This window comes from Filicampus tigris, chromosome 4 (genome assembly GCF_054856515.1).
Source record: "Filicampus tigris isolate MCC_2025a chromosome 4, RoL_Ftig_1.0, whole genome shotgun sequence".
NCBI lineage: Eukaryota > Metazoa > Chordata > Actinopteri > Syngnathiformes > Syngnathidae > Filicampus > Filicampus tigris.
The window spans coordinates 19062198-19089416 of NC_141220.1; the positions used below are offsets into that span (position 1 = coordinate 19062198).

The 27219-nt window shown below is 44.4% G+C and overlaps 2 protein-coding genes across 2 annotated transcripts; both read right to left on the reverse strand.

Annotated features, from left to right (window-relative positions):
* Positions 1-264: 264 nt before the first annotated feature.
* On the reverse strand, positions 265-27219 carry muc2.1 (mucin 2.1). The gene is made up of 45 exons (XM_086027365.1): positions 27150-27219; positions 26817-27072; positions 26615-26729; positions 26120-26210; positions 25911-26044; positions 25614-25830; positions 24771-24896; positions 24533-24647; positions 24305-24455; positions 24097-24210; positions 23951-24020; positions 23723-23860; positions 23250-23414; positions 22648-22742; positions 22295-22421; positions 21685-21940; positions 21260-21312; positions 21075-21178; positions 20837-20988; positions 20607-20745; positions 20346-20456; positions 20064-20243; positions 19455-19694; positions 19218-19374; positions 17502-17630; positions 16809-17028; positions 6136-8789; positions 5895-6055; positions 5262-5436; positions 4904-5151; positions 4358-4541; positions 4069-4279; positions 3813-3988; positions 3633-3702; positions 3257-3357; positions 3140-3171; positions 2879-3056; positions 2683-2787; positions 2547-2587; positions 2336-2458; positions 1686-1784; positions 977-1105; positions 859-898; positions 652-775; positions 265-564 (listed from the first exon to the last, which is right to left on the reverse strand). Exons 1-45 carry the CDS (start codon positions 27217-27219, stop codon positions 354-356), a joined length of 8787 nt encoding a protein of 2928 aa, XP_085883491.1. The 3' UTR covers positions 265-353.
* Positions 10590-15988, reverse strand: LOC147148806 (uncharacterized; the record flags this gene model as incomplete). Its single annotated transcript, XM_086027202.1, has 5 exons — positions 10590-10601; positions 10795-10817; positions 10972-11859; positions 11920-13635; positions 14755-15988. Coding segments are annotated over 5 exons (3873 nt in total), but the record flags the coding sequence as incomplete, so codon positions are not given.

A 27219-nucleotide genomic window follows, 5' to 3' on the forward strand; every position in this document is an offset into this window, starting at 1 on the left:
TTCCACAAATGCACTATTAATCAGAATGCCGTGTTTCCACTAGTGGGCCTGCTGGGAACATATTCTTGAAAGAAATATGTTTGGGTTGATTTCCACTTTAAGAAAAAAACAAAAAAAACTAAAGGCAAATCCTACTAGAACAGCTCAAATGTATCTCGGTTAATTGAAATGGCTGCAAGTGTGTGCAGACTCCTATTTATCATAAGTTTGAATGTGATTGGATCATTCTGATACACACAAAAACACCAAGAGAAGGCCTGAGATGCTGTACTTTTATTTGATTTTGAATGTCGACAACTGTACAAGTGTACTCATGTCACGTCTTGAGTGTTTGGCCCAAGTGGACTTTGAAATTACAAGAGGGTAAAACTTCGCCTCCTTCGGGATGGAGCTGCCACATGTTTGTTGCAGTCGCTTAGGGCGCATCTACACTCGTCCACGTGGATGTAGGTGTAGGGAACAATGTCTCCATTCAGACACAGTAAGTCAACTGTGCGATTGCTAGAACGGAACCCCTTACAACAGGAGCAGGTAGGCTGCAGGGCGGATGTCTCCTCTGAGTATCTGAAGGCGCAGACAGAATGCCAGATTAATAAATGTGATGAAAAAGTGCATCTTCTCTTCATGGACAGGTGCATGTGTGGAGCTTACTTTGTGTAAGTGTTGCAAGCTCCTTCACAATATGGAATGTCTATCTCCTCCGTTGATTGGCAGTTCTTGTGTGTGATGTAGACTTTATTAGGCACCGGCTTGCAAGCCTTCTCCTGCTCCACACCTTTTCAAAAGAGAAATACAATTAACTTACTTTTATTGACTTCACTGCTAGGGGCAAAAAGTAAGGACATGAAGAGTACTCACAAACTTGACAACATCCATTTGCTGCAGTTTGAATGGTGTCCTAAAGGAAGAAATATGAATGCATGATGGAGCGTTTTTTTTATTGTGAATTATTCCTCCATAGATTGGTGGAACTTACAGGTTGGCAGTTGCTTTGCTGGAATGGCGGACACACAATTCGCGTGCTGATGGCTGTTAAAGTCTCACCACTCCTCAGGCATGTGTAATGCACACACTTATCGTCCAGTGGTGACCACGTATCACCTTGCTGGAGACATGATCTAGACTGTTACTTCTGACTATGCATCATGAATGTGCAGCGCTTGCTTGTAATGCCTTGTAGTTAAGTCCAGCATTTCCCAACCTTATTGAGCCTTATTTAACACTTAGAAAAATGTCAAAGAACACCACCAAAGAAAAATGTCCAAAAAGTACATACTGTATATGGAAATAATGATGATCTTGTCCGAATTAACTCACTTTTTTTTAAAAAGTGAAATCTGGGCCTGTTTAGCTGAACACAGAGCTATTATTCTGTTGCATGGATGGCAACAGGTGGATACAGAGGTTAGTTGTATCTTCTGCCATCTTGCGGAAAAGAATTTACTTGTTCTGCCTGCCACTATATGTCGCTGGCATAGATAGATGAACAAAATATACTATTTCTAGTAAATAATAATTTTCCGACTAATTAGAGCAATTGCAACATTTCCCAAGGCATTCCTAACGGAACCTTATTGTGCCGCAGCATCAGTACGTTGAGAATCGCTGGTTTAGTCTATGTAGCTATCCCTTGGATAAACTCATTTAAACTAAAATAAAATAACATTCAAAGTTATCCCACTCACCCTGAGCAGCTGCTCACTACCACTAACGTTGAAGATGCAGTGTGTCTGCACACACCTTCCACAGCATTCGTTTGTCCTGGCTTCCGCATATCTAAAACCCTGGAAAAGGGAATGCAATGACATAATTGAATAGAATGCAAAGAATGTAACTGTTTTTGTCACACTATTTTGCTTATGTTCAATGGATATTGTGCTTCTGCTTCTGGTGTGTGCGTCTTGGCCACCTGGAGGCAGTGCAATAAAGACATACAGATATATGTTTAATAATGATTCATTATAACGCCGCAACACTGATGCTATTCATTACCTCACCTATGGTGTTTTGCATAGTGTGGTAGCATTAAGCTAGCGAATGTTCATGCGCAAATCTTTGTTTTAAATTTAGTTTCACAATTAACTTCAAATGGGAGAGGCAATAAACTGTGTGAAGACCCATTTTTGAAGAATTATTTATCTGCCAAACTCATGTTTTGTTAATGGTGTTTACTGCCACCATATCACATTCATATCTCTTTTTTTTTCAAAGCAAAAAAAAACAAAACAAAAAAAAAAACAGCTGAATGACGGCTCAAATCTCCCAAAACTCGCCAGTCGGGCCACTCGTATCTCAAGGCGCGCAATACATTTCTACCGTATTTATTTTTACATACCTGTGCACATAGTTGTTGACATTGCAGAATCTCGCAATTTATTTGTAGTAAACCAGTTTTGGGGTCAATGATATTGGTACAGACACACTCCTGACATGGAACCACGGGAACCGAATCACCAGGCTAGAAAATGAAGAGGCAGTGTTCATAATGTGTGTATAATGCAGCACCTTTAATGACCTGAATGTATCAAATATCTTAAATAATGTACCTGATATTCAGCGTTTTTGTGAACACAAACATTTTTCGGCTCTAGAATGAAGAAAGAGACATGCCGAGGTTCACCATATGAATAGGTAAGGCCTATTCGTAGTCACACAAATTCAACCATAAAGTGAAATGCTCACCACATGTGTGTTCTGGACAGCATTTCCCATCTGGCACACTGACAACTACAGTAAATCCAATTGGACACACCATATCGACGTGTGGACACGTGTTGCTTTGACATCCTGCGGATGTGATGAAATGACAATAACAAATACCTGAGACCACCTGTATCTTCATGACGATAAATAGATGAAAATTGACTGCACGTCTTACGGCAAGATAGGACGGAGCAGCACGGGTCTGCTGGGTTGGTCTGGTTGACAAGGACGAAGCCCGGAAGGGTGCAGTTAACAACAGGCGATGGTGGACAAACCTTAGGTTGGCATGTTATGGTCTTGGTGGTCTCCTCACATATGCAGTTTTGGCACTTGTACTCAAACCTTTCATTAAACTGACAGAATAAACCACAGCAGTGATTTACTGAAATTGTTCTTCGGAGCATCAAAGGGCAAAACATTTTGGGACTTGACTCACCTCACGAGGAATACCCTCAGCATCAATACATCCTGTTGGAATATTAGCAATCCCATTAGACTTTATTCATAATTAGTTCTAGAAGTCAGCTCGTTAATAGGGAGAAGGTAAGCTCACCGCACTTATCAACGCATATGCCAGACTCTTTGTTGAAGAGTTTCGTTCCATCGGGACAAAAGCAGCCTTCAGTTACGTAGTCCAGCCTTCGTTCATTAGGACTGTGAAGGTTTAAATCATTGACAAAAAAAAAAAAACAAATACATTGGAAACATTTTCAAATTTTACATATTTTACTCAAAAAGCAAACGCACAACAGATCACAGAGCCAGTATTGTATCTTCAGAGAGAAAGATCGACGATCTGACTTGGAGTGAGTCACAAGGAGTCATGCAAATCTCTTTTCCAAAGCAGTTTTACAAGATACATCCAATTGCCTCAGCAAATGCACAAATAAGCTTCAAAAATAGAAATGCAGTTTTTAATTGCAACATACCCGTCTTCACACGTTGGCTGCTCTACAGGACCACATGGTTTGTAAACTTTGTCAGGTGGGCAATCACTTTCTGTATGAGAAGAAAAGACTTTACTTGTTGGATGGCACTTCTTGAACAATAAAACGTACAAAGCTGTACTTTATGATTGTGATTACACTGAAACAAAATGAGCTTTTTACCACAGTGTGTAGTATGATTCCTCCAGTGCAAACAAATTCCAGCCTGAGCACAGGCGTCGGCATACATGTGCAAACTTGTGCATTCTACTGCTGGGTTGGAGACGTGGCAGCTGTCAAAAACGCATCCTTGATAGTAATCGTCGGGATTGACAAAGGGGTGGCACTCTTCAAAGACACTGCGGAAGAAAAACGCCAAGTTCAAAACGGAATGGGAAACAATTACGCTGGCGAAATACACTGTTACAAAAGAATCTACCCGCTCAAGAGCAAATCACATTCAGAGTCTGGTTTGCATGGAGTTAGTGTGGGTGGCGGTAGAGGTTCATTGGTCGGGACTACAGATGGTATCTGGCAGTTTGGTTGGTAAATGTCTTTGGCAGGCCAATAGTCAGCCATCACACTGCAGCTCTGCACAATCTGGCCTCCGGGCAACATGCAGTCATCTGCCTGGTTGTTGTTGCATTTACCTGGTCGCAACACAAATCATATTAGACAACCTCATAGTAATGGTGTACAAACGTAGCAAACTGGAGTGGAAGGCTTACCACATTGGCCCTGCGTGTTGCTATCAAAATACTTATAGGGCAGGTTGACAGTGAAGTCACTTAATCCAAACGTAATAATCACTTCTATGGCCACAATCTCTACAACCAAGTCGATGCCAGAATTGGAGATCTTAATGCCTTGTTGCAAATAGGGAAGTTTCAAACGCTTTTCATCTTTGAAAGCCTAAAAGACATAGATGATATTAGTAAAGGATCAGTGGCCAACATGTTTGTAAAAAGGAATGTACTAAATACTAGGAAGTTTGGGGTCAAACCATTTGTTAAGAACAACAGTATCATTATTTCTTTTGAATACGAAATGTACATGGGGACATTATTTGGATGTACAATATATATCTAGGACAGAACACCAAAGGTCAATTGTTGTCTTGACAATGTCTCATTTCTCATTAATAGGATCAATCTTACAATGCAAATAATTAAAAAGCCACCCTTTCAAAAATTGTGCAATCTTGATCAACAAAATAGTGCGTTGTCTTTTACACATCTCATAAAAATGTGACGTGCAACAACATGCTTTATTACCTCCAGTTCTGATGCTCCAACAAGATTTAGGCTCTTCAGTACAAATACGTCCGATTTGTACGATATAATCAATGACCGCGGGCAGGAAACCTGTTGAGTTGCATCACAGTAGGCGTTGTCAACATAAATCTTTAAATTGTACTTTGGCTTAATCTCTTCCATTAAGACATAGGTACAGTTTCCTTGATAGTTGTAGTAGAGTCCATCGAATGTGATGTAATGGGGATCTCCCCAGCCTTTACATTCACCTTAAAAACAACAAATAGAAGATACTAATGAAAACTCAAGTTAACAAACACAGTAAGTCAATATAGGGATCAATCAGTCATAAATCAGTGTAAAACACAAAATTGCTTACAGTCACAAGCATAATATTGACAGCAGTAGTTCTCATCATAAACAAGAACAGGATTCTTTCCATTGGCGCAAGTGATGTTCTTTAAGGGTGGACATTCGTATGGAATAATTTCAATCGTATTGTTCTCTATGCATTTCGCCATGGTGCAGTTACACAACAAGAAGGTCTCATTTTGCTGGGGAAAAAAATAGAGAATGTTTAAAAACATGTATTAAGTAGTGCTCAACCTTGATTTATTGTATAAATATGTCAAACTATACATTATAGACTGTAACAGTGCTGCCCTCAGGTATGAGTTTAATTTGTTCAGTGACCACACTTGCTATAAAACTGTACTGGCCTCCCTGCCCCAAAAACAACAAAACTTTTTGTAATATGTTTTTCAATAAGGAAATTAGCACTCTATAATATTGCATTGTACACAAACAGAGAGTAATAACATAGCAGAATGGAAATTAGACTGTGATTTAACACTTCGATTCAATTCCGGGTGCTGCTTCTTCTGGTGTGCCCGTCGTCTTGGCCACCGGGCGGGCAGTATGTTCCAATGGATCAATAAGCTGCACTAACAGCAGTCATATATCGGGTCATGTGTATGTCAGGACAACACTGTACATTGGGGTAAATTCTTACCACGACATCCCATTCAGGGCACACTGGAACAATGGGGGTGGGTTTTGGCAAGGGTGTGGTCCAGCAAGGTTCAGTCTTGTTTTGAATCTCACAAATATCAGAACAAATCATCGTGAGACAAATTCCAGATCCAATGTGTTTCATGTCAAAAATTATTTCCCCTGGACAAAAGGTTGAAAATAGTTGAACAAACAAGAAATGAAAAACTGTGCGGAATGTTTGACGGAATTAATTTCTTTACCTGGATTGTAGTGCTTGCCATTTATTACACAGAAGCATTGTGTAGTGTGGCCGGGAGTAGTAGTGCTTGGTCCTTCAGTTGTGGTGGTGGGTCCTAATGGTGTGGTTGAAGATTTTGGGGTGGTAGTTGGGCCTTTAGTTGTTGTTGTTGGTCGGATGGGGGTGGTGGTAGATTTAGTTGTAGTTGTTGGACCTTCAGTTGTGGTGGTGGTTTCTGAAGGTGTGGTTGTAGATTTTGGGGTGGTAGTTGGGCCTTTAGTTGTTGTTGTTGGTCGGATGGGGGTGGTGGTAGATTTAGTTGTAGTTGTTGGACCTTCAGTTGTGGTGGTGGTTTCTGGTGGTGTGGTTGTAGATTCAATTGTGGTAGTTGGACCTTTAGTTGTGGTGGTGGGTCCAGATGGTGTGGTTGTAGATTTGGTTGTGGTGGTAGGACCTTCAGTTGTGGTGCTGGGTCCTGCGGTTGTGGTTGTAGATTTAGTTGTGGTAGTTGGTCCTTCAGTTGTGGTGGTGGGTCCAGATGGTGTGGTTGTAGATTTAGTTGTACTAGTTGGACCTTCAGTTGTGGTGCTGGGTCCTGAGGGTGTGGTTGTAGTTGTCGGACCCTCAGTTGTGGTGGTGGGTCCAGATGGTGTGGTTGTAGACTTGGTTGTACTAATTGGACCTTCAGTTGTGGTGCTGGGTCCTGCGGTTGTGGTTGTAGATTTAGTTGTGGTAGTTGGTCCTGGAGTTGTGGTGGTGGGTCCAGATGGTGTGGTTGTAGATTTAGTTGTACTAGTTGGACCTTCAGTTGTGGTGCTGGGTCCTGAGGGTGTGGTTGTAGTTGTCGGACCTTCAGTTGTGGTGGTGGGTCCAGATGGCGTGGTTGTATATTTAGTTGTACTAGTTGGACCCTCAGTTGTGGTGCTGGGCCCTGAGGGTGTGGTTGTAGTTGTCGGTCCTTCAGTTGTGGTGGTGGGTCCAGATGGCGTGGTTGTAGATCTAGTTGTACTAGTTGGACCTTCAGTTGTGGTGCTGGGTCCTGCGGGTGTGGTTGTAGTTGTCGGACCTTCAGTTGTGGTGGTGGGTCCAGATGGTGTGGTTGTAGATTTGGTTGTAGTTGTCGGACCTTCAGTTGTGGTGGTGGGTCCTGATGGTGTGGTTGTGGATTTGGTTGTAGTTGTCGGACCTTCAGTTGTAGTGGTAGGTCCTGATGGTGAGGTTGTAGATTTGGTTGTACTAGTAGGACCTTCAGTTGTCGTGCTGGGACCTTCAGTTGTGGTTGTAGTTGTCGGACCTTCAGTTGTGGTGGTGGGTCCTGCGGTTGTGGTTGTAGATTTGGTTGTGATAGTTGGACCTTCAGTTGTGGTGGTGGGTCCAGATGGTGTGGTTGTAGATTTAGTTGTACTAGTTGGACCTTCAGTTGTCGTGCTGGGTCCTGAGGGTGTGGTTGTGGTAGTCGGACCTTCAGTTGTGGTGGTGGGTCCAGATGGTGTGGTTGTAGATTTAGTTGTACTAGTTGGACCTTCAGTTGTGGTGCTAGGTCCTGTGGGTGTGGTTGTAGTTGTGGGACTTTCAGTTGTGGTGGTGGGTCCTGATGGTGTGGTTGTAGATTTGGTTGTAGTTGTCGGACCTTCAGTTGTGGTGGTGGGTCCAGATGGTGTGGTTGTAGATTTAGTTGTACTAGTTGGACCCTCAGTTGTGGTGCTGGGTCCTGAGGGTGTGGTTGTAGTTGTCGGACCTTCAGTTGTGGTGGTGGGTCCAGATGGTGTGGTTGTAGATTTAGTTGTACTAGTTGGACCTTCAGTTGTCGTGCTGGGTCCTGAGGGTGTGGTTGTAGTTGTGGGTCCTTCAGTTGTGGTGGTGGGTCCAGATGGTGTGGTTGTAGATTTTGTTGTACTAGTTGGACCTTCAGTTGTGGTGGTGGGTCCTGATGGTGTGGTTGTAGATTTGGTTGTAGTTGTTGGACTTTCAGCTGTGGTGCTGGGTCCTGCAGGTGTGGTTGTACTTGTCGGACCTTCAGTTGTGGTGGTGGGTCCTGATGGTGTGGTTGTAGATTTGGTTGTGGTAGTTGGACCTTCAGTCGTGGTGCTGGGTCCTGAGGGTGTGGTTGTAGTTGTCGGACCTTCAGTTGTGGTGGTGGGTCCAGATGGTGTGGTTGTAGATTTAGTTGTACTAGTTGGACCTTCAGTTGTTGTGCTGGGTCTTGAGGGTGTGGTTGTAGTTGTCGGACCTTCAGTTGTGGTGGTGGGTCCAGATGGTGTGGTTGTAGATTTAGTTGTACTAGTTGGACCTTCAGTTGTGGTGCTGGGTCCTGCAAGTGTGGTTGTAGTTGTCGGACCTTCAGTTGTGGTGCTGGGTCCTGAGGGTGTGGTTGTAGTTGTCGGACCTTCAGTTGTGGTGGTGGGTCCTGATGGTGTGGTTGTGGATTTGGTTGTAGTTGTCGGACCTTCAGTTGTAGTGGTAGGTCCTGATGGTGAGGTTGTAGATTTGGTTGTGGTAGTAGGACCTTCAGTTGTGGTGCTGGGTCCTGCGGTTGTGGTTGTAGATTTAGTTGTGGTAGTAGGTCCTACAGTAGTGGTGGTGGGTCCTGCGGTTGTGGTTGTAGATTTAGTTGTGGTAGTTGGTCCTTCAGTTGTGGTGGTGGGTCCAGATGGTGTGGTTGTAGATTTAGTTGTACTAGTTGGACCTTCAGTTGTCGTGCTGGGTCCTGAGGGTGTGGTTGTGGTAGTCGGACCTTCAGTTGTGGTGGTGGGTCCAGATGGTGTGGTTGTAGATTTAGTTGTACTAGTTGGACCTTCAGTTGTGGTGCTGGGTCCTGCGGGTGTGGTTGTAGTTGTCGGACCTTCAGTTGTGGTGGTGGGTCCAGATGGTGTGGTTGTAGATTTAGTTGTACTAGTTGGACCTTCAGTTGTGGTGCTGGGTCCTGCGGGTGTGGTTGTAGTTGTGGGACTTTCAGTTGTGGTGGTGGGTCCTGATGGTGTGGTTGTAGATTTGGTTGTAGTTGTCGGACCTTCAGTTGTGGTGGTGGGTCCAGATGGTGTGGTTGTAGATTTAGTTGTACTAGTTGGACCCTCAGTTGTGGTGCTGGGTCCTGAGGGTGTGGTTGTAGTTGTCGGACCTTCAGTTGTGGTGGTGGGTCCAGATGGTGTGGTTGTAGATTTGGTTGTAGTTGTCGGACCTTCAGTTGTGGTGGTGGGTCCTGATGGTGTGGTTGTAGATTTAGTTGTGGTAGTTGGTCCTTCAGTAGTGGTGGTGGATCCTGCGGTTGTGGTTGTAGATTTAGTTGTGGTAGTTGGTCCTTCAGTTGTGGTGGTGGGTCCAGATGGTGTGGTTGTAGATTTAGTTGTACTAGTTGGACCTTCAGTTGTCGTGCTGGGTCCTGAGGGTGTGGTTGTGGTAGTCGGACCTTCAGTTGTGGTGGTGGGTCCAGATGGTGTGGTTGTAGATTTAGTTGTACTAGTTGGACCTTCAGTTGTGGTGCTGGGTCCTGCGGGTGTGGTTGTAGTTGTCGGACCTTCAGTTGTGGTGGTGGGTCCAGATGGTGTGGTTGTAGATTTAGTTGTACTAGTTGGACCTTCAGTTGTGGTGCTGGGTCCTGCGGGTGTGGTTGTAGTTGTGGGACTTTCAGTTGTGGTGGTGGGTCCTGATGGTGTGGTTGTAGATTTGGTTGTAGTTGTCGGACCTTCAGTTGTGGTGGTGGGTCCAGATGGTGTGGTTGTAGATTTAGTTGTACTAGTTGGACCCTCAGTTGTGGTGCTGGGTCCTGAGGGTGTGGTTGTAGTTGTTGGACCTTCAGTTGTGGTGGTGGGTCCAGATGGTGTGGTTGTAGATTTGGTTGTAGTTGTCGGACCTTCAGTTGTGGTGGTGGGTCCTGATGGTGTGGTTGTAGATTTAGTTGTGGTAGTTGGTCCTTCAGTAGTGGTGGTGGGTCCTGCGGTTGTGGTTGTAGATTTAGTTGTGGTAGTTGGTCCTTCAGTTGTGGTGGTGGGTCCAGATGGTGTGGTTGTAGATTTAGTTGTACTAGTTGGACCTTCAGTTGTCGTGCTGGGTCCTGAGGGTGTGGTTGTGGTAGTCGGACCTTCAGTTGTGGTGGTGGGTCCAGATGGTGTGGTTGTAGATTTAGTTGTACTAGTTGGACCTTCAGTTGTGGTGCTGGGTCCTGCGGGTGTGGTTGTAGTTGTCGGACCTTCAGTTGTGGTGGTGGGTCCAGATGGTGTGGTTGTAGATTTAGTTGTACTAGTTGGACCTTCAGTTGTGGTGCTGGGTCCTGCGGGTGTGGTTGTAGTTGTGGGACTTTCAGTTGTGGTGGTGGGTCCTGATGGTGTGGTTGTAGATTTGGTTGTAGTTGTCGGACCTTCAGTTGTGGTGGTGGGTCCAGATGGTGTGGTTGTAGATTTAGTTGTACTAGTTGGACCTTCAGTTGTGGTGGTGGGTCCAGATGGTGTGGTTGTAGATTTGGTTGTACTAGTAGGACCTTCAGTTGTCGTGCTGGGACCTGCGGGTGTGGTTGTAGTTGTCGGACCTTCAGTTGTGGTGGTGGGTCCTGATGGTGTGGTTGTAGTTGTCGGACCTTCAGTTGTGGTGGTGGGTCCAGATGGTGTGGTTGTAGATTTAGTTGTACTAGTTGGACCTTCAGTTGTGGTGGTGGGTCCAGATGGTGTGGTTGTAGATTTGGTTGTACTAGTAGGACCTTCAGTTGTCGTGCTGGGACCTGCGGGTGTGGTTGTAGTTGTCGGACCTTCAGTTGTGGTGGTGGGTCCAGATGGTGTGGTTGTAGATTTTGTTGTACTAGTTGGACCTTCAGTTGTGGTGGTGGGTCCTGATGGTGTGGTTGTAGATTTGGTTGTAGTTGTCGGACCTTCAGTTGTGGTGGTGGGTCCAGATGGTGTGGTTGTAGATTTAGTTGTACTAGTTGGACCCTCAGTTGTGGTGCTGGGTCCTGAGGGTGTGGTTGTAGTTGTTGGACCTTCAGTTGTGGTGGTGGGTCCAGATGGTGAGGTTGTAGATTTGGTTGTGGTAGTAGGACCTTCAGTTGTGGTGCTGGGTCCTGCGGTTGTGGTTGTAGATTTAGTTGTGGTAGTAGGTCCTACAGTAGTGGTGGTGGGTCCTGCGGTTGTGGTTGTAGATTTAGTTGTGGTAGTTGGTCCTTCAGTTGTGGTGGTGGGTCCAGATGGTGTGGTTGTAGATTTAGTTGTACTAGTTGGACCTTCAGTTGTCGTGCTGGGTCCTGAGGGTGTGGTTGTGGTAGTCGGACCTTCAGTTGTGGTGGTGGGTCCAGATGGTGTGGTTGTAGATTTAGTTGTACTAGTTGGACCTTCAGTTGTGGTGCTGGGTCCTGCGGGTGTGGTTGTAGTTGTCGGACCTTCAGTTGTGGTGGTGGGTCCAGATGGTGTGGTTGTAGATTTAGTTGTACTAGTTGGACCTTCAGTTGTGGTGCTGGGTCCTGCGGGTGTGGTTGTAGTTGTGGGACTTTCAGTTGTGGTGGTGGGTCCTGATGGTGTGGTTGTAGATTTGGTTGTAGTTGTCGGACCTTCAGTTGTGGTGGTGGGTCCAGATGGTGTGGTTGTAGATTTAGTTGTACTAGTTGGACCTTCAGTTGTGGTGGTGGGTCCAGATGGTGTGGTTGTAGATTTGGTTGTACTAGTAGGACCTTCAGTTGTCGTGCTGGGACCTGCGGGTGTGGTTGTAGTTGTCGGACCTTCAGTTGTGGTGGTGGGTCCTGATGGTGTGGTTGTAGTTGTCGGACCTTCAGTTGTGGTGGTGGGTCCAGATGGTGTGGTTGTAGATTTAGTTGTACTAGTTGGACCTTCAGTTGTGGTGGTGGGTCCAGATGGTGTGGTTGTAGATTTGGTTGTACTAGTAGGACCTTCAGTTGTCGTGCTGGGACCTGCGGGTGTGGTTGTAGTTGTCGGACCTTCAGTTGTGGTGGTGGGTCCAGATGGTGTGGTTGTAGATTTTGTTGTACTAGTTGGACCTTCAGTTGTGGTGGTGGGTCCTGATGGTGTGGTTGTAGATTTGGTTGTAGTTGTTGGACCTTCAGCTGTGGTGCTGGGTCCTGCAGGTGTGGTTGTACTTGTCGGACCTTCAGTTGTGGTGGTGGGTCCTGATGGTGTGGTTGTAGATTTGGTTGTGGTAGTTGGACCTTCAGTCGTGGTGCTGGGTCCTGAGGGTGTGGTTGTAGTTGTCGGACCTTCAGTTGTGGTGGTGGGTCCAGATGGTGTGGTTGTAGATTTAGTTGTACTAGTTGGACCTTCAGTTGTTGTGCTGGGTCTTGAGGGTGTGGTTGTAGTTGTCGGACCTTCAGTTGTGGTGGTGGGTCCAGATGGTGTGGTTGTAGATTTAGTTGTACTAGTTGGACCTTCAGTTGTGGTGCTGGGTCCTGCAAGTGTGGTTGTAGTTGTCGGACCTTCAGTTGTGGTGCTGGGTCCTGAGGGTGTGGTTGTAGTTGTCGGACCTTCAGTTGTGGTGGTGGGTCCAGATGGTGTAGTTGTAGATTTAGTTGTACTAGTTGGACCTTCAGTTGTCGTGCTGGATCCTGAGGGTGTGGTTGTAGATTTCGTTGTGGTAGTTGGCCCTTCAGTTGTCGTGCTGGGAACTGCGGGTGTGGTTGTAGTTGTCGGACCTTCAGTTGTGGTGGTGGGTCCAGATGGTGTGGTTGTAGATTTAGTCGTGGTAGTTGGTCCTTCAGTTGTCGTGCTGGGTCCTGCAGGTGTGGTTGTAGTTGTCGGACCTTCAGTTGTGGTGGTGGGTCCAGATGGTGTGGTTGTAGATTTGGTTGTACTAGTAGGACCTTCAGTTGGTGTGCTGGGACCTGCGGGTGTGGTTGTAGTTGTCGGACCTTCAGTTGTGGTGGTGGGTCCTGATGGTGTGGTTGTAGTTGTCGGACCTTCAGTTGTGGTGGTGGGTCCAGATGGTGTGGTTGTAGATTTGGTTGTACTAGTAGGACCTTCAGTTGTCGTGCTGGGACCTGCGGGTGTGGTTGTAGTTGTCGGACCTTCAGTTGTGGTGCTGGGTCCTGCGGGTGTGGTTGTAGTTGTCGGACCTTCAGTTGTGGTGGTGGGTCCAGATGGTGTGGTTGTAGATTTAGTCGTGGTAGTTGGCCCTTCAGTTGTCGTGCTGGGTCCTGCAGGTGTGGTTGTAGTTGTCGGACCTTCAGTTGTGGTGGTGGGTCCTGATGGCGTGGTTGTAGTTGTCGGACCTTCAGTTGTGGTGGTGGGTCCAGATGGTGTGGTTGTAGATTTGGTTGTACTAGTAGGACCTTCAGTTGTCGTGCTGGGACCTGCGGGTGTGGTTGTAGTTGTCGGACCTTCAGTTGTGGTTGTAGTTGTCGGACCTTCAGTTGTGGTGGTGGGTCCAGACGGTGTGGTTGTAGATTTGGTTGTGATAGTTGGACCTTCAGTTGTGGTAGTGGGTCCAGATGGTGTGGTTGTAGATTTAGTTGTACTAGTTGGACCTTCAGTTGTGGTGCTGGGTCCTGCAGGTGTGGTTGTAGTTGTCGGACCTTCAGTTGTGGTGCTGGGTCCTGAGGGTGTGGTTGTAGATTTAGTTGTACTAGTTGGACCTTCAGTTGTGGTGCTGGGTCCTGCAGGTGTGGTTGTAGTTGTCGGACCTTCAGTTGTGGTGCTGGGTCCTGAAGGTGTGGTTGTAGTTGTCGGACCTTCAGTTGTGGTGGTGGGTCCAGATGGTGTGGTTGTAGATTTGGTTGTAGTTGTCGGACCTTCAGTTGTGGTGGTGGGTCCAGATGGTGTGGTTGTAGATTTAGTTGTACTAGTTGGACCTTCAGTTGTGGTGGTGGGTCCAGATGGTGTGGTTGTAGATTTGGTTGTACTAGTAGGACCTTCAGTTGTCGTGCTGGGACCTGCGGGTGTGGTTGTAGTTGTCGGACCTTCAGTTGTGGTGGTGGGTCCTGATGGTGTGGTTGTAGTTGTCGGACCTTCAGTTGTGGTGGTGGGTCCAGATGGTGTGGTTGTAGATTTTGTTGTACTAGTTGGACCTTCAGTTGTGGTGGTGGGTCCTGATGGTGTGGTTGTAGATTTGGTTGTAGTTGTTGGACCTTCAGCTGTGGTGCTGGGTCCTGCAGGTGTGGTTGTACTTGTCGGACCTTCAGTTGTGGTGGTGGGTCCTGATGGTGTGGTTGTAGATTTGGTTGTGGTAGTTGGACCTTCAGTCGTGGTGCTGGGTCCTGAGGGTGTGGTTGTAGTTGTCGGACCTTCAGTTGTGGTGGTGGGTCCAGATGGTGTGGTTGTAGATTTAGTTGTACTAGTTGGACCTTCAGTTGTTGTGCTGGGTCTTGAGGGTGTGGTTGTAGTTGTCGGACCTTCAGTTGTGGTGGTGGGTCCAGATGGTGTGGTTGTAGATTTAGTTGTACTAGTTGGACCTTCAGTTGTGGTGCTGGGTCCTGCAAGTGTGGTTGTAGTTGTCGGACCTTCAGTTGTGGTGCTGGGTCCTGAGGGTGTGGTTGTAGTTGTCGGACCTTCAGTTGTGGTGGTGGGTCCAGATGGTGTAGTTGTAGATTTAGTTGTACTAGTTGGACCTTCAGTTGTCGTGCTGGATCCTGAGGGTGTGGTTGTAGATTTCGTTGTGGTAGTTGGCCCTTCAGTTGTCGTGCTGGGAACTGCGGGTGTAGTTGTAGTTGTCGGACCTTCAGTTGTGGTGGTGGGTCCAGATGGTGTGGTTGTAGATTTAGTCGTGGTAGTTGGTCCTTCAGTTGTCGTGCTGGGTCCTGCAGGTGTGGTTGTAGTTGTCGGACCTTCAGTTGTGGTGGTGGGTCCAGATGGTGTGGTTGTAGATTTGGTTGTACTAGTAGGACCTTCAGTTGTCGTGCTGGGACCTGCGGGTGTGGTTGTAGTTGTCGGACCTTCAGTTGTGGTGGTGGGTCCTGATGGTGTTGTTGTAGTTGTCGGACCTTCAGTTGTGGTGGTGGGTCCAGATGGTGTGGTTGTAGATTTGGTTGTACTTGTAGGACCTTCAGTTGTCGTGCTGGGACCTGCGGGTGTTGTTGTAGTTGTCGGACCTTCAGTTGTGGTGCTGGGTCCTGCGGGTGTGGTTGTAGTTGTCGGACCTTCAGTTGTGGTGGTGGGTCCAGATGGTGTGGTTGTAGATTTAGTCGTGGTAGTTGGCCCTTCAGTTGTCGTGCTGGGTCCTGCAGGTGTGGTTGTAGTTGTCGGACCTTCAGTTGTGGTGGTGGGTCCTGATGGCGTGGTTGTAGTTGTCGGACCTTCAGTTGTGGTGGTGGGTCCAGATGGTGTGGTTGTAGATTTGGTTGTACTAGTAGGACCTTCAGTTGTCGTGCTGGGACCTGCGGGTGTGGTTGTAGTTGTCGGACCTTCAGTTGTGGTTGTAGTTGTCGGACCTTCAGTTGTGGTGGTGGGTCCAGACGGTGTGGTTGTAGATTTGGTTGTGATAGTTGGACCTTCAGTTGTGGTAGTGGGTCCAGATGGTGTGGTTGTAGATTTAGTTGTACTAGTTGGACCTTCAGTTGTGGTGCTGGGTCCTGCAGGTGTGGTTGTAGTTGTCGGACCTTCAGTTGTGGTGCTGGGTCCTGAGGGTGTGGTTGTAGATTTAGTTGTACTAGTTGGACCTTCAGTTGTGGTGCTGGGTCCTGCAGGTGTGGTTGTAGTTGTCGGACCTTCAGTTGTGGTGCTGGGTCCTGAAGGTGTGGTTGTAGTTGTCGGACCTTCAGTTGTGGTGGTGGGTCCAGATGGTGTGGTTGTAGATTTAGTTGTACTAGTTGGACCTTCAGTTGTGGTGCTGGGTCCTGCAGGTGTGGTTGTAGTTGTCGGACCTTCAGGTGTAGTGGTGGGTCCTGATGGTGTAGTTGTCGATTTGGTTGTGGTAGTTGGACCTCCAGTTGTGGTGCTGGGTCCTGAGGGTGTGGTTGTAGTTGTTGGACCTTCAGTTGTGGTGGTGGGTCCTGATGGTGTGGTTGTGGATTTGGTTGTGGAAGTTGGACCTTCAGTTGTAGTGCTGGGTCCTGCGGTTGTGGTTGTGGATTTAGTTGTGGTAGTTGGCCCTTCAGTTGTTGTGCTGGGACCTGCGGGTGTGGTTGTAGATTTAGTTGTGGTAGTCGGCCCTTCAGTTGTGGTGGTGGGACCTCCAGGTGTGGTTGTAGATTTCGTAGTTGTCGTAGTTGGACCTTCAGTTGTTGTGCTGGGACCTGCGGGTGTGGTTGTAGTTGTCGGACCCTCAGTTGTGGTGGTGGGTCCTGATGGTGTGGGTGTAGATTTAGTTGTACTAGTTGGACCTTCAGTTGTGGTGCTGGGTCCTGCGGGTGTGGTTGTGGATATAGTTGTGGTAGTTGGACCTTCAACAGTGGTGGAGGTTGGTGTACGTGTGGTTGTAGATTTAGAAGTTGTAGTAGGTCCTTCCGTTGTGGTAGGAATCGTAGTTGGTCCTTTAGTTGTTGTGGTACTTCCCACTGTGGTTGTTGTAGATTTTGTTGTAGTTCCTTCAGTCACAACCGGGGCAGTTGCTGGGGTTGTGGTCTCTGTGGTTCCAGTTACAGGTTCCTCAATTGTTGTTGAACTAAAAGGAGGTCTCGTTGTTGATTTTGTCGTCGTTGTTTGCCAGTTAGTTGTAGTTGGAGATTCTGTTGATAGAGTAGTAGTGGATCTTGTTGTTCTGGTTACTTCTTCAGTTGTAGTGGGAGGTTTTGTGTATGTGGTGCTTGGCCCTTCAGTTACAGGAGTTGTTGGCGGAGGGGCTGTTGTAGTAGCACAGGTTTCATTTCCATATATTACTGTTCTATTGATACATATTGCATAGTAGCACATTCCAAGGTTGTCAGTCACATTGTAAATAACTTCATTTTCCTCATATCTTGTTCCATTGTAAAAGCAACCTTCACATTCTTCAACACATATCTGGTGATCCTCATCAAATATGGGCTTATCTTCTGGACAGACAGGATAACAACCTGCAAATAAATTAGCATATTTTTAATCAATGAATGTCTTAACGCGTCAGCATCATACCAATATACTTTCATCCATCTATCCATCCATTATCCAAGCCGCTTATCCTCACGAGGATCACGGGCGTGCTGGAGCCTATCGCAGCTGACTTCGTGTAGTAGGCGTACCCTGAATTCGTCGCCAGCCAATCGTAGGGCACAAAGAGACAAACAAACATTCATACCCACAGTCATACCGAGGGACAATTTAGGGTGGTCAACTAACCTATCATGCATGTTTTTGGAATGTGGGAGGAACCTGCATTACCCGGAGAAATCTCACGCAGGGACGGGGAGAACATGTAAACTCCACACAGGAAGGCCGGGGCCGTACCCACAAGCCCTGCACTGCGAGGCGGACGTGCTAACCAGTCAACCACTGTGCCGCCCACCAATATACTTATCATTTTTCCTCTATGATCATAGAATAATCTTACCTTCCAGGTTGGGTAAGGGGTTACTACAAATTCCCTCGAGATTCAAGCAGGTCTTGTAGCAAGGTTGATGACATGGGTTGTAGTGCCACCGGCATTCGTCTGGGTTGTTATAGTAATCACAGTACACGGCTAAGGGCAAAGAAAAAAAAACATATTACAATTGTAATTCCATTCATTCATTTTCTTATGCAATTTAGGAGTACAGGTTATTCTATTAGGCTATTAGCTGCCAGTCAATTAAAAGGCACAAAGACAGACAATCACTCACACCTACAGTCACTGAGCTAGATTTGATACCGCACTGGCTGCATAAAAGTCACTAGAGCATGAGTAGCTACATTGTAAAAAACAGAGCTGGGCATTCAGCTATGCTTTAGTCTATCTATGAGTTCCCGTCTATATTTTAGACCCGCCCAGTTGGTCCGAGTCAGCCAAATGGTGTCGAGAACGTACTTAAACTGTGCCACATCACACGCAGGTGCCGCACTCCTGACATGTGGACGAGTAAGGAAAAAATAAATAAAACAGTGTTGCATACCTTTCGGTCCCAGAGATGCAATGACATATGCCCCATTTTGTTTTTATTTCGCTGTGCGTGTGTGTGTCTGTATTTTTCATTTGATCTATTTGGAGGCGTGGCGGCGTATCTGCTTGTGCAGCACCTACGTGTGACGTGAAAATTATGTTCTTGACACCGATTGGCTGTCGCCGATGAGGAACGACTGGGACCACGTGGGTCGGCCGGAAATACCGCCCAGAAGTTATAGATGGATAGACGATGCCCAGCTCTGGTAAACAACTTAACTCAACTTTCTTTATATAGCACTTTAACCAACCGGTTGCCGCATACAAAGTGCTGTAGATGGAGTAAAAATCAATTGTACAATAAAAAAGACAGACAACAGTAAATTAATAACAAAAATTAATAATACATTTTTATCGATTAATAACATTAACCAATTCATTAATCAAACAATGAATTCATTAACCAATCAATTTATCAATTAATACTAACAACAAATACAGCAGACACCATAAAACACTAGATCAATGCCGAGTCTCATGTTGAGGCGAATGCAAAAGAATAAAAAAATGTGGCTCATACCAAGTTTTAAAAAGCAAGGGCTCTTGCCTAACGTTTAATGGAAGGTCATTCTAAAAGGAATAATCATGGGACAGGTTTGATCCCCTCCAAGCCCCCGCTTAGTCCTCGGTATCTCTAGTAGCGTCTAGTCTGCAGACCAGAGGCACTGGGCAGGTTGCGCAGGGGTGAGAGGGAAGGTGGGGCCAGACCATTTAGAGATTTGAAAACAAATAAAAGTATCTTAAAATGAGCTAAAAAATGTACAGGGATCTAGTGAAGGGAGGCCAGAATTGGAGTTATGTGCTCCCTCTTATGAGCACCCATCAGGAGGTGAGCAGCAGCATTTTGGACCAACTGGAGACACTTGAGGGAGGACTGGCTGACTCCAAAATAAAATGCATCACAATAATCCAGCCAAGATGTAACTAAGGCACGGATTACTGTTTTTAAGTGTAACAAAGGCATGGATCACTGTTTTTAAATGCAAGGAGTTTATATCTTTCAAAAATATGATATCATGTTTTATACTGGACAAAAAACGTTGAGAGCTTATTAGTAACTTCAAGTGAATGAACAGTAATCATTTAAACCTCAGTTCTGTTGTTAAGTACAAATTGATCAAATTTACTCACGACAGATGTCTGGTGTTCTCCATGCAACGCATACGCCAGCTTCATTACAAGCTTGAGCATAGGCTGCAACTGCTGTGCAGAAACATTCACAGTCGCCTCCAGTGTCACAGGCACATGAGTCTTTCACACAGTTTTCATAAAATGGAAGCGGATCCACCTGTTCAGAAAAATCATATTCCCAATCAGATAAACGGTATAATTTCTAGTTCAAAAATGTCAAGTCAAATCTGCCATTACCGTATTGTGACATGCTTGGAATGTTTTTCCAGTTATAATGCTGCACATCATTTTCGACCAGTGGTGACGAGAAGGTGTTACCGTACATGGGTCGACGTTTGTTTCCACATTTGGGCAATTGCTGCTGGTTTTCCAGCTGTTTGCAAATTCTAACGCATTTGACACTAACAGCTGACCATGAGTGGTGAAGTCATTTTGTTCGTTGCCATCAAAATCTCCACACAGGCCACATACTTCTCCCTGTACAGCCAAACAAATGAGTACATTTACCAAATTATAGACAGTATTAAGGTGACAAGGACAAGCAGGCTCTAACAATTGTTATATACAGTAAAGTGTATAAGTAAAGATTAATTCATTCTTTACTCTGCTTATTTTGAGGGTTGCGGGTGAGCTGTAGCCTATCCAAGCTGCCTTTGGGTGAAAGGACTGATTGCCATTCAATTGCCACCATTCATATTCAGATTCACATTTATCTCTAACTTAGTCTCAAAGATGTTGAATTTGGAGTTCAAAATCTCTTGATGTAACTTTGCGTATCTAAATGATCAAAGAGCACAATATTCCTTCATTAACATATTGAATATAATACATTAAACTTGAACTTACACTGTGCTGAGGTTCTAAGAGGATGCGAACGGTTGTTTTGCGATCCCACATCACTGCCATGCCAATGACAGATTCTACCACCAGATACATGCCCACCGTCCTTATTGTGTACTTTATGTGGTTGCCCTGTCCCAGATCAAACTCTTCATACTTTCCTTTGGATAGTTTGATTTCCATTCGCTGCAATGCAAACAAAGTTCATGTTGATTGCGTTACAATGACAATAACTGACAATATATCGTACTGTGTCTTATATTATTCCGGTGTTGCATAAAGTCTTACCCCCAACTGGATTCGGACAGTTTTCGAGCATGTAGTGCCGGTAGAGCCACATGGGACATTCTCTGTGATAACTCCAACATTGTCCTGTGCTGTGTTATTGCCACATTTGTTCTTAAAAAGGAGATACATTATAATGTAAATCAATAATTTGTAATTCCTTGCTGAGAAATCTTGTTTAGATTTCTGTATTATTCAAACTCTGTAATTTGACAACAGTGATCCTCAATGACTAAAATTCTATAATTGTAGTATTCTACTAACCTTGACTGCAACATAGCTGCAGAGCCCTTGAAAGCCATATGTCCTCTGATCAAATGTATTATAATGACCACTTCCATAAATAATGCAGGTTCCAGGGCATTTTTCCTCTGTACACTCCCATTTTCCACTTCTGCAGGTACTGGATTACAAACAATAAACATAAGTGTTGTTTATATGTTGATTATGTAAAACAATCACGTATATTATGTACAGTGACAACAAGCTATTACCATGTGTTGCACTGATTTGGAATTTGTGTTCCAGGAGCATAGAATATTCCATCATGTTTACATGGACATTGTGACTTTTCTACACAGTAACCTCTGCCATCGTCAAAAAGCCCATCTGGACACTGACAACCTGATTCACAATCGTTGGAGTCCTGCCAAGAAAGACCAAAGAGCTACCTGAATAATTAACTGGAACTGTTCCCAGGTAAGAGGGGAAACTGGGCAAAAATGACCTTACACAATCATCGCTGTCCAGATTTAAACAGGTTGGTGCACACTGGACTCCAAGTTGTCCTGAGCCAGGATTGGAGCAGTTGAAGTACACCTTGTGTGGAGGACATGCTGTAAGATAGGCAGAATGTTTGCATTGTTCAGCCAAATGCTTCAGTGAATTAAAGAATTACGCTGACAAACATGATTTACCTGATGAGCGGGCTCTCCAAGAGTGGCAATGCAACACTCCATTTCTGCACACACTAAAGACAGACAGAAAACCATACACAGACTGTAGGAAAAATATAACAAAGAAGCAAAGTCTGTATACTTGAAATGTACACTCACCAGCCACAACATTAGACACACTTTCACTATCTAATAAGATCACATACTATACTTCTCAGTTTAGATTGAGAGTGTCAGAAAGATATTCATTTAACAATACGTTTTTTTAAATTGTGGTTGTAGATTGCGGTGGAGTAGAACTGCTCTTCATCATATTGACAGGCGTTTTTAATAGTTTACTCATCTAATTGAGCCAAATAGGGCAACTCAATATATATATAAATATAAAAAGCCCCTTCAAATGACACAGCGCTGTTGAGCGTATGCTTTAATGTCGATGAACTAACCAGTGTTCGTCCTTGATGTTGATAGACTTCCCTGGCAGGATGATGGCCTCATTGTGATAACAGGGACACTTTTCTTTGGGGATGCAGATGGCGTGTTCATCAAGGTATTGACCCTCGGGGCAGGAGCAACCGTCCACGGGCAGGAAGTCAGAGTTGCAAGTCTGCAGTGTTGAACTCAACGATCTACAGGTCAACTCACACCGTTGATGCTTGTATGAGAAGATCTGAGATTGTGGGCAGGTCCTTGTGTATTTTTCTGTTTATAGCAGAATGCAAGAAAGTTACATTTGGCATAATAGCAGATTGTCACAGATGAAAATGAGTTATCCAAATCATCTTTACAGGGTCCCATTGATTGTCACGAGGAATGGAGGTAAATATTGATATTAAAAAATATGGAATTTTTGTCTTTGATCATACATTTTTCACCCCCTAAAAGGTACAAATAATTACCAATAATCTATCCATTTATTTTCTATAAAGTGGGCATAAAAACAATGTCAACAAATAGGACAAAACCACATTCAAATCCTATGTAGACCCTCCCACTTTATAGGACTTACAGTAATATAGGAGAATGTTAATTAGATAACCATAAGGAAGCTCTTACCACACACGTTGGCCCTCCAGTCCATCAAGAAGACTCCCTTTGACGCACAAGCTCGGGCGTAGGAGGAGAAGACAGCACACAGGCAGGCTTCACTCTTGTCACAGTTGCAGCTGGCGTAAGTGCACCGCTGCAGAATACAGCACAGCACTGCTAACTGCTTGTTGTAAACTTGGCTTGAATTTGGTTCGGTTCAGTACAGCACTAATAGACTAATTTCCATTATCAAAAATTGTGAGGGGTGACCAAAATAAAACGAGAAAACAAATAACCAATACATCCATCCTTCCTTGGAACACTGAAATGGACGGTTCTTATTAATTAAGATGGATTCATTGTATTAATAGGGACCTTACCTTGTAGTAGGCTGCAGGATCCACTGAGGAATGGCACTGTTCAAAGGTGCTATTTGGGCGTAACAGCAAGGCGCACCAATGTTTGGCGTACAAGTCTGTAAAAGGTGGAAACCATCTTGTATAATCACAACAAACAAACATAAATGTTTGAAGAGGAAGTCAAACCAAGCATATATTTGTCAAGAATATGTTCTACGCAGGCCCACTAGTTCAAACAAGGCGTTCTGATAAATATTGCGTTTGTGGAATAAGAGTTTTTAGCCATGTCTGGGGTCGGCCATTTTGTAACTTCTGTCGACTGAAAATGACATTACAACTGCTCAGGGCTCGGGTAACGACCAATCCCAGCTCACCTGTTTTCTGAAGCTGAGCGGTGATTGGTCGTTACCTGAGCTCCGAGCAGTTGTGATGTCATTTTCAGTCGACAGAAATGACAAAATGGCCGCCGCCTGAGATGCCTAAAAACGGGGGGATTAACTCTTATTCTACAAACGCAATATTTATAAGAATGCCTTGTTTCAACTAGTGGGCTTGCATAGAACATATTCTTGAAGAAAAATATGTTTGGGTTGATTTCCCCTTTAAGCAGTGTCGACGTGTACCATTTTCCACACTGAGCGAACAGGGGTCATCAAGTCTTTCCCTCGTGTCTCGGCACATGAGGTTGGACTTCCAGGTGTTACTAAATGAGGTCGCTGTCCCCTCGACGATTTCCTGAGGGGTTTTGAAGTCATCAGAAACCATCAGGTTGTAGTTGCCACATAAACCTGATGAAAAAAAGGAACCTAAGTTTAACAAAATGTTGGTGTGACTGTGATAGGCTCTGTCACCCATCCCCGCAAAGTTACTGCAGAAGTACCGGCTACAACTATACCGGATATCGCAAAAAACGGGCAGTTTTACATGAGTGCATTACTGAACTGGATCTCAATTTGCGCCTAATAGTACAGCCATAGTGCTGTGTGCAAAGTTTCCTGTTATACAGATTGTACAATGCAAATTGTTTTATTACTCAAACTGTTACATTTGTATTCAGAGCTGACATATTTGACATTTTTAGAAATGCAAAACTCACCGCGCGTCTTTCCGTTGTAGCTCTCATTCAGCCGCACATACACTTGCATAAGAGGCACGTGCTGAATCTGAATTTGCAACCCAAAACTGGTATGTAGGAGGATGTGAAAAGATGAAGCATGGAATATGTTGATGTCCGCTTTGGGAAAATACAAACACAACAACCAATAGTATCATTTGAATACAAAAGGGCACAAAGTGAAGATTAGGGTTGGATTATGCGATCCACCTGTATGATACGGCAAAGTGATGGTCTGCTGGTTCTGTTTCACTGTCCCATCAGAAATGAACATTAACACCTAAAAACAAACATAATTAAACAGTTAAATGGTGCAACCAACAGGCACAACTCGTATACAACAAGATTCAACTTACATTGTTTCTGTCATTATTTAGCAGGATTTTAAGTGCCTTGAGACAAGTGTCAAACCGTTGGTTTATACAAGGCACTAATTGCACCTGGATGGTAAACTTTGGACTTGAAGCATCCTGGAACACACATAGACATTTAAATCGGATTCATGTCACAGCAGCAGATCGCAGACACTATTTTCTCCACCGATTAAAGCTCGGATTCATTCACCTTGCTTTCCACCTTTGCTAGTGTGTAATAACAATCTCCGTGGTAGGTGTAAGATTTTCCATCGAAGGTGGTAATATGAGAACCCTCCTCCACTGCACATGTAGCCGGGCCCTGAAGATACTCACAAGACCATCTGCCCTGAAAACATGTACTGAAATAACACGTCATTTAAACACATGATCAAAAGGAATATATAATAATATAATAATTATGAAACATCGCACATACCATATCTCCTTGTCTTGCTGGTAGCCCTCGCTAGAGTTGTAGATTCTTCCATGCTTGCACTGACATTCTGATTGCTCAATGCATCCTCTCATGGAGATGTCATCAAACACCGTGCCTGAAAAGTGTAAAGGATGGGGAAAAAGTCATTTAAGAAGTATAACATTAACCTGGATTTATAGATGTAAATGAAATGAAATGAGATGAAATTAAAAGAAATGAAATGAAATGTAGTACTGACCAGGGGGACAGAAGCAGCCATCCATTCTGTGGTCCTCACACAATGAACTGGTATCCTGGTGTGTGCACGTGTCCATACAAGGAGAACCGCTCTCCTCGTACACCATGTTGTAAGGACACTGCTTGGCTGGAGAGAAAGAGAGCGAGATGTAGATTAATGCGAGTAACATTGTCGTAACTGATTGCATTTGTTTTTATTTTGTATGGGGTTTTTTTTTGCATTAAGCAGTTAGTGTTTAGTGTACTGCCAAGGGGTTTTAATTGATATCACGTGAATGATGTGGTTTTAAGTTTTTATCTTTATTTTTTTCATACATATGGTTAAAGCGCTAAGGATTTTTCAGGATCCTTTATCTTTTTTACAACTTCAGTGCTTTCCAATGATTAATTATTAACTTGTTTGTGAATTTAATGTTTTTTGATGAATGAATCCTCTGGTGTAATTCTGTCTAACTTGCTGTTCCTAAATGGACAGGGGTACAGAGTTATAGTTGAGACAGACACTACCGAATGGATTTTTTTTTTCATTGGCCTATTGGACAGTTAGAATTTAACCCTATGCATCCTGCCTCAGAAAAAGCAGTCACGCAAACGTGATGACCCAGGAAGAATAATCCAAACAATGTTTTTTTCTTAGTGTCTGCTTGTTAAACTTGTTTCATTTGTTATATTATAGAATTAATCACAAACATCTAATGTGGTTTATACCACCACTGCTGTTGAAAGAAATTGGAGGCAAAAGAATATCAGACATGAGATTGTTGTAATTTTCCAGGTATGATGCCTATTTTAAGTCATTTTAATATAAAAATGTGACAATAAAATATCGGAAGTAAAACTTTACCACAGAACAGTGGTGTCCTCCAGTTTGGAGGCACTCCGCCAGCATGGGAACACTGTCGAGAGAACTCGGATAGTGTGCTGCAGACACAGGTGTCGTTTGTGCGGTTGCGGCAGCCACACATGTCCTGCACACAAGCCTGCACGTAGGGCGCAGGGTCAATAAGCTGAGTGCAGGGGCTCCAAGACTCTGAAAGAAGCATTTGGTTGCAGGTCGTTCTCTAAAAGAAAACCAGATAGGCATTACTTGTTTGTCAAATAGTGTGATACTTTTGATTAACACAAGGCAAAGGAAACTCACAAACTCCTCGCATGAATCCACAGCTGGGTCATCTCTAAGCGATTCTCCGTACTCCTCAAATGGGTCCTCACAATCATCGTTTGGGTTATGAACCTTCTGGTTATTGCCAAACTCAATGTGGCTGATTATTCGATCTGCAATGGATTTCATTCATACTGTCAAATGGTGGGGGGGAGGAAATGAAGAGTAAGACAATTTCACAAACCAACCATTGTAAATCAACTCATTGTAGACAGGAACACCATTGTAATCGCCGCAGAGTCCACAAGTGCGATTAGCGTAGTCACGATCAACCTCCACCTACAATAACAGAGATCATTGAAGAATGATAAGCGTAATCATCTATAAGATGGTTGTAGAATTTCATAGGGTCAAGTAAAGTCTGTAACCTCACAGTCATAATAGAAGATTAATGACAATTAATATGTAATTAAAATTAATAAAAAAAAATTGCAATCTCAACTAAGGAATGGTGGTAACAGTTATCAGGATACAAGACTGGTTTTAAACAGTGTATTTGATTTATAATCTCAAATTGATGCATTTAAATTTTTCCACGGATGCAAACATTAATTCGGTTCCAAATTTCACTTAAATAAGACTGTTCAATTTAAGTTGTAGAAAACTGTATATGGTTACGGCATATTTGAAAAAGTCTAAGTTAAGATATTAATTTTGAAAAGTCTTGAAAATCTGTTCTTTACCATGACTGCATCGTCACCATTCCACATGACGACAAGGCCAACTTTAGACAGCAGTTTGATGTAGACAGCATTATTTTCCACTTGAACTCCACCATTAAAGTATGGCAGTGCAACCCTAAAAAATACAAAATATATCTCATCTAAGCTCGTAAACCAAAGAAGAGCAACTTGATTTTTTTTTTTGCTTCGTTTTTCGACTTACGTTTGGCCATTGACAGTGACCACTTCCTTGGTGAGGTGGAAAGCAAGGTCATTGATGGTGACCACCACATAGGCGACAGTGGGGTTCCCATCATTCTGATCCCTCCTCATGTGCACTGAGAACTCCTGCATGGCCTCATGGCAGTCGGAAGCAAGGTTGTACTCGCAGGCGCCGGAAAACTGGTAAACATCACCGTCGAACGTCTTGAAGTGCTCTCTGCCCCATGTGCTGCAGATACTGCTGACATGGTTGCTGACTGAACGAGAGGGAAAAGAGTCCGGGTGAGAGTGTGATTTAGGATGAAGTGACGAAAAGGTGTTTGATTGGTCTTACCCAGTCTGGCCTTGACTTCAATGACAACAGACAAAGTAAGGAAACACAAGGCCACACATTTCCATCTCAT